The sequence below is a fragment of the Ambystoma mexicanum genome, chromosome 2p, assembly GCF_040938575.1.
Source record: "Ambystoma mexicanum isolate Mex_15411 chromosome 2p, UKY_AmexF1_1, whole genome shotgun sequence".
Taxonomy (NCBI): Eukaryota; Metazoa; Chordata; class Amphibia; order Caudata; family Ambystomatidae; genus Ambystoma; species Ambystoma mexicanum.
Genome location: NC_090923.1, coordinates 1,329,127,358 through 1,329,141,377, shown reverse-complemented (window position 1 = coordinate 1,329,141,377; position 14,020 = coordinate 1,329,127,358). Strand labels below are relative to the sequence as shown.

Below are 14,020 nucleotides of genomic sequence, written 5' to 3'. Positions count from 1 at the left end.
GTACATTTGCAGTATTTACAAATATTTACCACCAAACTCATTTACAATTACTGCCACTTCCTTTATTGGAGGTAACGTGGAGGATTTAACTCCAGCTGTTTGCGGGATGTGAATCCTCCAATTAACCTCGAAAATTGGAATTTCGGCGGTGCTGTAAAAGTGGCAGTATTTCCGTTACCGACGGCAACGAGCAGGGCCCAGTAATTTCTCTTCTGTCTTGGAAATTGACAGCACCATAAAGATAGTGTCCTACTGAAGCCTCCTCAGTCCTGGTTCCTGGAGACCCCTAGACAGAGCATTAATCAGCCACAGGGGTGTTGCTAGGTCTGGAAAAGATCAGGGGCTAATCTAATGTCGGTATTGGCAGGATTTGGGGCTAGCTATAGCCTTTTGGTTGTAGTCCCTGAGCTTCTATCCGGGGCTAAAACCAAAAGACCCGGGGCTATAGCCCCCTCTGCTCCCCCCCCCCTAGCAACGCCTCTGTATCTTTTCTGCTGTGGCCAAGGAGGCGTCCCTACAAAGAATGGTGACCAGTCATGTTGCTACTGCCTGACATCTGGAGGGCTAATTTTAGAAAGGAATCGCAGAAGCCCACTTCTGAAGGCACACTGTGTAGCTACTGCACAGAGTGGACCAGCTGTTTGTTCCCGGTCCTTCTGCCCTTACTCTTCAGACACGACCGTTCCTAGGATTCCCAGTGTCTGAAGTCAGCGTTGTCTCTTCTGACATTGTGCCAACCTTTCCTGTTCTGTCCTCAAATGCACATTTCTTTACACAGACAATAAGGGTACATGTGATAATTTCGACAAAAGACCTGGGAATTTCTTTCACCCCATTTCCCAACATATATATGTGGGGGGGGGACCCCACACACCCACCCCACGCCCCTCCACATGCTTTATTAACTTTATCCCCCCCCCCCAAACACATATGCCGTGAAATGGGTCATTCGAAATTCAGTATTTTTGGATTCACAGTGATTGTGATATTTTGGGGTGATCCCGAAAATTACTGACCTTGTCTTTCCTGTCCTTACCCGACTTTTCTACACAAAGAGCAAGGCTCAGTATTTTATCTTTGTTTCTTGTTCCACAGGGCACTCTAGAAATGGCAGAATGTTGTTACATCAGAGTTAATTACTTTGTGGCAATTCACTTTGATGCAATTACTTCGTGGATTGTTTGTTCATTTTTTCATAATGGGGTCGTTCTCCCCCATTCACTCCGCCCCCTCCTAGCCATTCCCTATCCCTCCCACCCCATTATATCCCTTGCCCCCAGACATACCTATTTAAATGTATTCACCACGAAGTAAATGCATCAAAGAGAATTAACACAAAGCAATTCTCTTCGATGTAACAAGGGTTTCGCTATCCAGTATGCTCTTTACTAAGGGATAACGCAGAAGCAACATACTTCCATTCGAGCTGGAGTGCACAAAGGGCTGCAGAAGGTTTTAAGGGTGTCCAAACAATCATTGTCACAAGATACATGTATACCAATGGATCCAAATGGGAAATCATTAACATGGCCAATGGTTATCTGGAAACCCATGGCCAGAGTTGTGGATCAAACCCCTATCACATGTAGGCCAACTCCCAACAAAGGAGAGATATCCTCAATGACTCTCACTTCCCTTAACAGTATGCCCATTTTGCACAGCAAATATGTGTCAGGCGGGAGCTTTTAATTAGCAAGCAGGTGTCAGAAAGGCACATACGGGAGCCCCGCTAAATATTCCAATTTTCCAGCTACACGTGATAGAAATAAAATATCAGTATCAATAACAAGTGTTTCCTTTTGGATTTAGTCGAGAAACATGGATTTTTTGACAATGGACTCTATATGCCGAGTGGGGGAATGAGGACATTCCTACTTTTTGTATAAATACAAATACAAACAGGATTCAATATACACAGTAAGACCATTCTAACCAGTTCCAAGTTGCAACTGAGGTCCACTGGAATTTTCCAGCCTGTGGGCCAGCCAATTAACAAAGTGGAAGCAATTTGTAATATGCCAGCTAGAATTTCAGCAAAAGAAATATCGTCTTTGTACACATTGACCAATTATACTGTAAACAAAATATACAGAGCCTCATTATGAGTCAGCCGGTCTGGAAAGAACGGTGGTGGTTAAACTGCCACCGCCGTTCTTTCTGGACCGGCTGATTCCGAGTCCTGCAGGTGGGAGGTGTCACTCCCGCCAGGTCTGACCTGGCGGGTTTAACACCACCCGCCTGCAGGCGGAAATGGAAACATCGGCTCCGTCATAGACGGACTCCATGGGAATGCGGAGTAACACAATACCGCCTCCGGAATTCCCGGGTCAACGGGGTCGTAATGTCCGGGAATCAGAGGCGGAATGGTAATACGAGTCCGGCTGTAACCTGCCAGTTTTTCCGGCTCGGTTACCGCCGGACTCGTAATGAGGCCCATAATCCTAATAACGGTGAATATGAAATAAAAAATTGAAATATAGAATAAGCTTCACTGAACTGTCAACAATGACTAGTTACATCTCTTTATAACGACACATTTTTTGTAGAATGGACATATACCGAAAATCTTACAACAAAACATAATCACATTTTTTTTGGGGGGGCAGCCCCCATTTCCCAGCCCTGAAAACCCACCCCAACCGTTTCCCCACAAGATCTAACCCTTTACCCCACCCCACATACATTTTCATTCTATTTTTCGTTATATGTGCATGTCTACATAAAAGTTTCGTTATAAAGACTGCATACCAAAATGACTTATTATGTGCCATTACAATGGTCTGTGCTCTATCCTACGATCGCTGATGGCTTTGCCCGGCCAGCCGCCCCTCTTTAATACCGCGCAATATGTTCTCTCAATTGCTCAGAGCCTTGTGTTCGTTATCTTGACGTTTGCCGAGCACTTTTCCCACAAGAGGTGCTTAACTAGAATAAAGTGAGCAATTTGATTTTTTTCCCCAGGTTTAATATCCTAATGGATGCAAACCGCATAAACAAATGTCCCCGTCCAATAAAGCGCGGGATCATTAGGTTTTCATTACAAACAGGCGGCAATCACTCCAGCTTGGATATTTCATTAGCGCCCATTTGTCGCTGAAGCACATGCTAAGAACCCAGAGTTTGCTTTCAAGAGGGACGGGGGTTCCTCATGTCCGCGTCGTGGCAGCAGATGCGCAAATTGAACAACGCAAACATGATTATTTTTTTTAGGTGGCACGAGAAGGCTTATGAATGGGGTTGTGGCAGATCCCCACAGGAGATGAGGATTATTTGTTTATTTATCATATGCTTTTTTGATTGATACTGTGCTAATGAGACTTTGATGGGCCCTGAGCAGCAAGATCATGTGATTGCAGGATGGCCATTCCCTACGTGCAGGGAGCGGGACTTTGTACAAAGCACACTGATAGCGGTGGCTCTCGATTAGATAATTGGTGGATTTCGAGGATTGCTTGAAAATATTATTTACTGTTGTTTGTCTGAACAGGAGCGTGTGGTTTGAGCTCGTAGGCTGGCATACAGTGGTTCTGATAGTTTGCTGGGTTGTAATTGGTTATTTATAACGGGCTCTTTACCAAGAGGTATCTGAGCACGGACCCGGGGATCGAACCGTTGTTGCTCCACGCTGTCTTGTTTCCAAAGCGAGCACGTTGTCCCTGAGCTATCCTCCTGGTCCAGTTGATGTCTTTTGACGCACTGGAGTTCTTCAGACATGTCTAGGCCATTTACTTTTCCCTAGATGGATTCTGAAGAACTGTCCTGGTCTTGGACATCTGGTTGTGCTGTAATGTGGGGCCCTTTTGTAAAGAAAGTTTAGACCTTTGTCCCAGATGGTTTTGTTCAACATATACAGAACGTGGGACTTGCTTTAGATTGATCTGGCTGACATTGGTCTGATTTCTGTGTTGGTTTGACTTTGTTACATGCTTTTATACAGTCCTCCCGGTTTTCTGTGCACTTTTTGGGAAAGGAGAGAGTTGGACTGACAATAGGCAATCTATAAGGATGTATTTCCTGCTGCAGGATTCTTTTTTTTTTCATTCATTTAATTAAAAGAAAAATTCACAACAGATTAATATGAAAGTACTAAGGTATCTGGTCATTGCATCGAATACAAAGTATCGACAGACCATACTATTGAAAAAACAGCATCGAAAAAAAACAATCAAATTATTTTTTTTAAATGGTAAAGGGTTTAGTATATTAAAAATGTGTTGTAATGTTTTTTAAAAGGGGGTTTAGTGGAACCCCCCATCAAAACAATAGAAAATAATAAAAAAAGCATTCACTGTTTTTTTTTTAGATGCTTTTTTTGTCAATGGGATGGTTGTCGATGGTTTGGCTGTCGATGGAATCACTAGGAACCAAGTACTAAGTATCATATAAACTATGGAAAATGATGCTAACAGCAATTAATCACGCCGATAATTAATTAAAAATAACATGCATGTCAAAAATATGCTCATAAAATCTAATTCCAGCACAAGCCAATGTCAATTGGATGGCAGATAAAGCACACAGCCAAAATTCAGCTGTAGATATTAAACTTACATCATAGAAAAAGCTGGAAAAGTATAATTCCCTCAAGCTTTGTAATTAAGGACAATGAAGAAGTAAATGTTCTAAAGTTCAAATGAGATACAAATTCGTAGAAATGCAACAAAAGTGGGCAGGTGAAGGTGTCTTAGACCCAATACCTAATAATGTGAGAGTAGAGATAGACATATTCTCATAAAGTAATGATGATTTTCATATTTTGAATTTTACATAAATAACCTATAATCATCCCCAGGTGTTTTTTTTTTTCCTGATTCAAATCTTGATGTAGGCTGTATAATGGAATCTGCTCTCTAGTATTATACCAATCAGGGTTCCACAGTTTATGCTTTGCTAACATAGGATTCTCTAGGAAGAGAGCATCATAAACCTTCAACATCATAAGTATATCCTCACATTTTATCATGAACACATTGACAGCTATAGATCGAGTTAAGCTCTTCATTTAAAGAATGGTGTGGAGGATTTAGGATTTTAGTGTTTGCCTGCAATAACTTCTATTTAGCAAAAGCTTGGCGGGAAAGCAAACTTAGTTCATAATGTAGCACACCAATTGGGGTACTATTTGGAAGACCTAACCCTAATCTCCAAAATAAAATCCCTCAAGATTAAACAGCAATGTTCTGGGTGGAAGACCTTCAAAACCTAGTCTAGAGCTGGAACAACTTTCAACTTATAGAAATTGATTACAGGCATAAGAGAAAATCCACCATAGCAGATGTTAATACACTTTATTTGACTAGAGAATAATGCATTGTTCTCTCATAGCCTTGCAAAAATAGCTATAACAGCTGTTTTCCTGAAAGATCATTGTACTGGTGGAGTGCTCCATTGCTCCCCAGCTGTGTCTGTGCTTTATAAATACCCCCATCCTCCTGCTCACTGGAGGTGCGGGTGGGTTTGGTGGCTGAACGAGGTGACTTTTTCAGACCAAATATAGACACGGTAGATTGCTCATTTAATGGGACATTTCATGCTGTTTCCATTGAAATCACACCCTGATGGGAGCGGAATCCTGCTGATATAGGTGTCCAATATTCTGCTATGGTGGAACCTTTTAAGTGATTGGGCTGTGGAGTTAGGGGTGGGATCATAGACATTGCTGTTTATGGACAGATTGTCATCCAGGTTTTGCGACAGTGTCCCGGTGTGTATCCAGTGATGAAAGAGAATGCAATTACAGAGAATGCTATAAGAGAGAAACAAAAAAAGAGAACAAAAAAGCATTGACCATTTTTTAAAATAGATATGGGGGTGGGGTAAGGGGGTAAAACGGGTGGGAATGTAGTTGGGGTTGGTTTAAGCACATAGAGAAACAAGGGGTTGGGGGGATCCCCCACAAAAAAAGTAATATTTTGTCACTAATATTGTTTTTGCTGAAAAAGCATTCTGTCATGTATTCTCTGTAATCACATGGAACCGTCCCGGTGACCACATGAGCCAATGCGCTCCAGAGTGTGTGGACATTTAATTTTCGATGGTGGGAGGAGCCTCTTCCTGATTGTGGGGCTTCATGCACCCTGAAGAAGGCGTGATCTTAATCATATTGTAGAATCATTTGTATAATAATTGTGAGGGGAACTCAGGGCTATATTCAGAGGCAAATATGGCCTTGTTCTGAATTGAAATTGATTCAAATTGGGGAGGGGGGAAATAATGCAGCATTCCATCGTGATCTACTCACAAATCATGTGGACAGGAAATCATGAATGATGTATGATTGTTGGGCAGATGAGAGAGTGAATATGGGCAGGGCTATTGTGATTGCGGGCAGACATTCATGCAGGCTTGAGTTTCGGCTCTCTGGTCCATTTGCACACATTTCGTGCACTGCAGGGGACATTTTATGAGATATTTTCATTCATTTAAGTGGAAAAATCGCTTTTAGTAAACTACTTATTTTTCATTCTTTAAAAACAGTTAAATGGATTCAATGAAATCCTTAAATACATATGCAGTTGCTTCTTGCAAACAAATCATGCTTTGCTCTACAAGACACATAACAATGTCTGCAAACATGATAATCACTTATTTTATGCAAATAGACCCCTTGAACCAGACCATTCCCGAAGCTTCTCTCAAATCCACCTTCTTCGCAGCAGAGGATATGTTGTATTAAATGCTTGTGCCATGCTCACTAAAAAAGGGAATGCACTTTTGGTGTGGCCTTCTGGAGGAAACGATGAAAGCAAGGGCTAATGCTCAGGAGCAATAAAACAGTACAGTGTGCCTCAAACGAGACACCAACTTGTAGAGGAGCAGGTGAATGCCTCAGCAGGAAGTCCCGCCCCGTTTCTGCCTGTACGTGGGAAGCTGGAAATTGCGACATGCACAACGCCAATGATGGTGCCAATTCCACTGAGAGTCTTCGAAAAAAGGTATCCATTGAGAAGACCCTATACGATGTAACCTCGTAGAGATGACAATCTCTTAGAAGAGGTTTCCAAACAAATATGAAAATGTAAAAAAGCGAAGCTGGTGACATCACAAGAAATGAGACTGACGCACTGAGAAGAGTGGCCGAAAGAGAAGATGCATAGACCTTTAGAAGCTGATGACAAAGTAAAGAATCGAGTAAACTTTCATATGCCGAATGAAGATTGCACGTGTGAAGAGCATTGCAGAAAATAAAAGCCATTTTATAGTTGTACAGATGCAGCAACGCAAGTAGACTAAGTGATCTTAAAGACTAGCTATACGTAGTGAATGGACGGCAGGCAGTGCCGCCATTATATAGAATTCTGCACCTCAGTGTCACACATTTAGTAAGCTCAGACCCATGAAGAAAGAAGGATCGGAGGGCTGTGTTGCGGCAAGAAAACAGCTGAAGATAGAGGAAAGGCGTGGAATAGCTGTCTGGCCTGGTGTCAAAGGATGGAGCAGCCAAGAACGGTTATCTTTCCTTGAAGAACAGTGAGCGTGAGAAGCTGAATCAGCCCTTGTTAAGGTGCAGGAAAGAACACCATGAGTGTCAAGTTTATTAATTCAAGACAATTAAATGCTGAAAAACAGGCTGAAATACAGTCTCCTGTCACGTGAGTCAAGGATGCAAATAGGAGTTGGGCGTACAGACCTGGACTGCAATAAGAGTGTGCCCATACTCCCTTTTATTCTCAGGAACAGTGATACAAGTTCAAAGACAGTCTGAATGGCAGACGGCATGAGCAATGAGAGATGTTGGGCTAATTGCGTGGGGGGACATGGTCAAGTCCACCTACTGGCACCTGGGGTACCAGCTTACATGCTGCTAGTGAGCTGAATGTTCCAGGAGGGTACACGCATGCCAACCAATTGTAGAAGGCCCTATAACTAAGGGCCTTATAGTTTGATAGCCAATGGTGTATCATGTATCTAATAACTGATGAAGATGACATGCACTAAGGGTGGGCATACGTTGTCCACCTGACTTGAGAGACCCAATCAGAACCCGTCCCTATACAGAAAGTATACTTCGATGTTCCCCTTAAACTAACCACAACACCCCATAGGTTTTCTTAGTTTTCTATGCAGTATGATGTCGCGAATGACGAGTTTTTGCTATAAAAGTGTAATTGTTGATGACATGTGTTGAGACTTATGCTGTGCGACGTCTGTTGATGTCCGTTGTAATTCCCTGTTTAGACAATTGAAAATAAAACAGTTGCATGAGACATTTTGCCATCTTCCTGAGTCGGTCTTATTATTTGGTGCAAGAGTTATTCTGCATCCCCATTCTTGTATGATGTGTTACTGATTAAAAGGGCCCCCTGTGGGTTCAAACTTTGTCCTCTACAATACTTGGCCTCGTAGACTTAATTTTTGGCAAGACACACATAACACATACAGTACCTAAATCCACACATTAAGCAAACAAAACATATCTCACCATTCAATGTATCCTACAACACTCAAACCATGGGGCCTCATTACAAGTGTGCCAGTTTGGTAAAAATGCTGGTAATTCCGGCTCCAGCATTTTTACCGGACCAGCACACTTCAAGGTTTGCCAGTGGGGGCTACGAGGGCCCAGTGGGCCTTATCTGTCAGGAGTTCAGACCCCTACCGGCAAGTAAATGCCTGAATCACCGGCATCATTGCAAATGGTGCCGGTGATTCAGTAAATCCCACCCCATGGAGTCCCACTGGTCTCCATCGGAATGGAAATTTACTATCACTCCGCCGCCCGTTATATCCCAGTAATATTGGGATATCAGGCGGTGTAGATGGTAAGGCAGGGTTTGCAGGTATCCCTTCGGAATTACCAGCAGGATACCAGCAACCCTGTAATGACCCTGCATGAATTGGAAGTATGAGCACAAATATCAAACAATTCTTTTTCCAAAGAGGCCAGTCAGGCATAAACACTGCAGTGTTCCCATGAACAAGAAGAAAGACTGAAAACCATGAACCATGCGCTACTCATGAACCCCAACCTTCATTTTCCTCCCACGCTTTTTCACTCTTTTTCACAAAACAGACATCTCAGCTGCTGTGTGCCATCACTGACAATGCATTACCCATGATACTGTAACACCTAGGGTATAACTAGTTGACCTCTCGGTCTATACTGCATTCCTGCCGTTAAGATGCATCTTGGTAACACTGTATAACGGTATCTGGAGTGGATTAAAGGTAGAGTATAGGTATCACTAATTTCTTACTTCTGTACAAAAACACACACAGACTGTCCCTGCTAGAAGAACACCCTGTCCCTATCCCAAAGAAGTTTTCCCTAGGGGTCGGTTGTTGCACCGCCTATCTAAAAGGGATAGAATAAAGAAACTTTCCCTAGCCAAGAACTTTAAGAAACACAGACTCAAGTCAAAAATACAACATTTTGCGACATTTTACATTAGATAATGTCTAAGGGCCTCATTACACGGTAGGCGGAGAACCATGGCGCTATTAGCGCCATGGTTCATGCCAGTAAAATACTGGCACCGCCTTGGTGGAAAGGGGAATTACCGCCCCATTCCAAGGTTGGCGGGGCGGTAATTCCCCCTTCCACCATTGCCCTTCTCCATTCCCATTTTGCCCCATAGGGCTCTACGGGAATGGGGAAGGCGCTAATTACGGTACCGCAAATTGCGGTACCGTAATTAGCTCCACTGGTCCCTTTGCGGGTTGGTTTTTAACGCCTGCAAAAAGCAGGCGTTAAATTCCCCAACCCGCAAAGGGACCTCGTAGTAAGGCGGTAAGGATTTACCGGTACCGGTAAAATACGGTACTGATAAACCCTTACCGCCTACCGTGTAATGAGGCCCTAAATCTTGAGTTTCATGGAGCTTAATGTTGACTGGAATGTATACTACTTTAATCACAAGTGAAGTATAAGCTTCTTGTTCGCTCATCTGACCAATGATACAACATCACAAAGGCAGCCATGACCATAAACCCACTCTTGGGCCTGGATCATAGAAAATGCTCAAAGTCCCCACAATGCACTCTGCGCGTAAAAATACTTTGCGCCTACTTGCAGGCAAAAGCATGTTCAGCGCGTTCTGTATATTCATGGAATTTTAACTGCAAAGTAACCTTGGGCGCAAGCAGCGTCAGGAACGCCCACAACACACCCCCACGCAAAGCAGATCCAGTCATATAGACCAACCTTTGCGTAGTCCGCATCCCCGCCACCATGCATCCCGTCAATACTGCAGGCCGTCCTCCCACAATCAAGGCAGCACCCCATTGACACTGCGTATCGTCTCCCGTAACTCTTAACTGCACCCCCATAAAATGCGCTACATTTCTCTTGATTCAAGTCAGCCCCCGGTAAATCTGCATGTGAACCCCCATAAATGATGGCTGCACCCCGCTAATCTGCATATGAGCACCCCTAACTTCAATTGGCATCTCATCTGCGTGCCAGTACCCCTAAATTCCTGACTGTACCTTACCTTTGCGCGTTGATTCCTATGCGATTGGGACTTTGGGCCTCCTCTTATGTGGAGGTTAGATCGTGAGCTTGAAATCTAATAATTGGAGCCAAAATGTGTGATCCTGTTCACCCCCAACAACCACTCAACACCCGTACCCCGCCTAACCCCAGCCCCCTGCCATCTGTCCAACCATCTCACTCCCTCCTTTCTGGATGCAGCCAGAGTTCCACTAGTTCCTTTTTTCCACTTCCACCACTGGTTGGAATAAAACATATGTTTTTGCTTTGATGCATTGCAACAAGTCATCTTTGTAACCACTGAGGAAGCATTGTGCGTGTGCTGCATCAAATGTTCCAAGCACATACTGAAGAACGTGTTCCAAGTTCGTCAAATGATCTCGAAATTTGGGAAGGAACCAGTAACTATCACAGAGACACCCTCAAATACACAAATATGTACTGGGAAACATACACCCCCCAACCACCCCCACTCCAACACACATAGCGTGTCACATACTGAATGGGGAAGCGCTCTCTAGGGCTCTGAAATTACTAAGAAAGCAGACAGTGCTATATTAAGCCAGACATATGGTATGACTTAGGTTTTCATGGGAAGGAATGCTTATTGGACAATCAATGACAGGCCATTATATGCAGAGTAGGTTTCACATGATATTACCGTGATACAAATGATCTCACTTCCTCAGTGACTCGGACACTGTCTGCTCTCTGTGACTGCGTTAGATTCAGATGCTAAGCCAATGGTCTTTGAATCCCATCTACCTGCACCGTGTGTGGCAAGCAGACCCATCCCCCGCCCAAGACTTGAACTTGATGGCCACTCACTCGGGCGACAGCCCTGATAATCACAATCACCAGCATACCCCTTGGTCCAGGAGCCAAGGCTTTCTCCTCCTGGCTTGTGACCAGAGGGAGGGTCCTCATGGGGGGAAAACTGGCGACAAGAGTGGGAAGCCGACCTGGGTGCCTTGAGGAAAGACATGCAGTGTGAACCATGTTAGATCATTACTCACCTAGTTTTCCAAACAACTCCACTCCCAGGGCAGCATAGATAAAAAACAGGAGCATAAAAAGTAGGCCAAGGTTCCCTACCTAGACGAGGAGAAAGCAAGAAGAAGAGTTCAGTGTATTTGAGGTCATTGTCTACACAAGCTGAATCATGCTCATGGACACGGGCCATGGGAACGCTTCCAAATGTTGATGCACCATTGACTCTATGGAATATCTAGGTTCTGCAAAGACTGTATCATGACTTTCATCAATGCATTTGGAGGTAACCATGGAGATAACGCAACTATGTAAAGATATCTGATGCTACTTTGCTAAACTCTGCATGAAGTAATACTGCTTCTCCGACCGATTTTATACTCAGCCGAAGGACAGCGGCTACGACTTGCCTCAATATATGGAACTATGATTAACGAAGTTATGTGTAGAGAATGAGTACTTCTCCTCTTAGCTTTATCATACTGGTGTCAGCAGCTCTACTCAGCTCTGTGCAAGGACCTACTACTATTCCAATGATGCATGGATGCAGAACACCTACTGTTACTGTATTCATATCTCAAAATTGAACCTATTCCATACAGCAAACCACTAGTACTCGACTTCAAATTGGGAAATGTGATTGCTACTTGACTCATCTCTTCCAACAGTAGTCCTATTTATCTATTTGGATGCGTGCACAGAACTACTATAACTCTACTCAACTGTGTATATGGAAAGCATACTGCTCTAGACGTATTTGTATAAAGATCTAATATTATTCTGCAGAACTATAAGCAGAAAACTACAATGGCTATACTCAAGTTAATCCGGAGAACTAGTATTGCTTTACTCTTTGCTATGATGAGACCGCCTACTACGACTTTTCCTACTAGCTCTATAAATCCTCATTCTGATTCTGCTGGTCTGGAAATGAGGGTGCCGTTAAGCTTACCGGCACCGTTGTTTTGGACTGGCATATTACAGGTCTGCCTGCCGCAGCCGCCGTGCCCAACAGGTCTGACCCTGCCGGGCACAGCGGCCACGGTACACAGACCCGTCACGGAAGCACTGGCACCGTCAACAACTTTCCGCCCGGGTTATAATCTCCCGGTGGAACCGGGAAGTCAGGCGCTGGTAAATATTTACCGGTCTGGCACCAACCTGCCGGTAGCACCGGCACGGTTACTGCCAGACCCGTAATGAGGCCCTATTTCTCTCTTCGTCTGTACATACGTTCATATTTTACTCTTGTCTGTTTAGAGAATAATACTCTACTCCTCTACAGATAGAGACTAACCCTACTTCCAGCAGTCCTCCACTCAACTAATACAGAATCATACTAATACTCTACACAACTGCACCTAGAAACCTACTAATTTCCTACCCAGCGCTACATACCAAAACAACATCTCTATTAAGATCTGCAGCGGATGGAACAGTTATGGAAAGACATAAAGGAAACTATATTGTACTCTTTGAAAGAAGAGTAGAAAATCTCCATGAATTGGACGATTCTATAGGGCAACTAGTGCATGAACGTTTGAAAGGGTTCCATGGACACATTGCATAACGGTACATTACACACAGCAAAACGAGATATTCCCAACCAAAACCATGTACAACTCGGGCCAGTAGAATATGGTCTGTGCCGGTAACAATGGACCCCTTATACAGCTCACTGAACCTGCGGTTGTACAGTGTAATAGTGCGGAGCTGCCCATGTCAGTCGATGAAAAACTTTGTTAAATGTGATATGGCTTTAAAATGTTAAGTGATTGATTTTCAAATCCAAGCATAGTAAAGAGGGTTGCTAGCTACTCCCTCAAACTCCTCCATTTCCCCATCATCTTTCAAATTCTTCAGGGGCTCCACAACATCGAGTCCTTTCTGGGAAATAGTCGGAAAAGTCTGCTGTTTCCGACAATGGGCCCGATTCATGGAATTTTTAGTGCACTGGTGCAAAGCGACTTTGCACTGCCAACAAACGCCCTGATTCACAGAGCGGTGCAACGTATATTTTTGCATTGCAAAGTGACTTTGCACTGGTGCAAAAGTGGTGCAAAGTCACTTTGCACTGCAAGAATCCACTTTGCAGCGCTCTGTCAATAGGGTCTTTTTGGCAGTGCAAAGTCACCTTGCACCACGCTAAAGGTTCCATGAATCGGGCCCAATGGGTACACAACTGAGATCCACACGATACACCTGCTCACCCATTTGTGTATTCATAGATTGCCGCCTGAGCATAATCAAGGCCTGGTGCAAGGCCGCCTGAAGAGGTTGGTTCACGGCTCTTGTTGCCGACAGATTAACCGTGACACACCAGGGAGGGGTCAAAAGGACCTGAGTGTAGTGGGTACAACTCTAAGGGCCTGGCTAATAGTCATACATCATCTGGTAATTACCAATGCAGGTGTTTTACCACTCGGCCAAACTCTGACATTAATTTTCCAAACTCTTATTTCTGTCTGCTTTTGTGTGGAGAGAAATCCCTCGCCACGAAAGCAATGCTACGTGTGGTAAAACCCCATGCAGTAATTACCGCACCCTATGTGATCCTGTGGGACTCCAAAATGGGGAATAACAGAAAGGTCTGCATGA

At 43.8% G+C, this 14,020-nt stretch overlaps 1 protein-coding gene across 4 annotated transcripts in view; it reads right to left on the bottom strand.

The window, feature by feature from the left end:
- The window catches only part of LOC138567460 (voltage-dependent T-type calcium channel subunit alpha-1H-like), a 1,148,189-nt gene that overhangs the window by 89,292 nt on the left and 1,044,877 nt on the right, over nt 1–14,020 (bottom strand). For all 4 annotated transcript variants that reach the window (XM_069645666.1, XM_069645668.1, XM_069645670.1 and 1 more), the window contains exon 28: nt 11,449–11,527. In XM_069645666.1, coding sequence (XP_069501767.1) covers nt 11,449–11,527 — 79 coding nt within the window. The remainder of the gene's footprint in view (nt 1–11,448; nt 11,528–14,020) is intronic.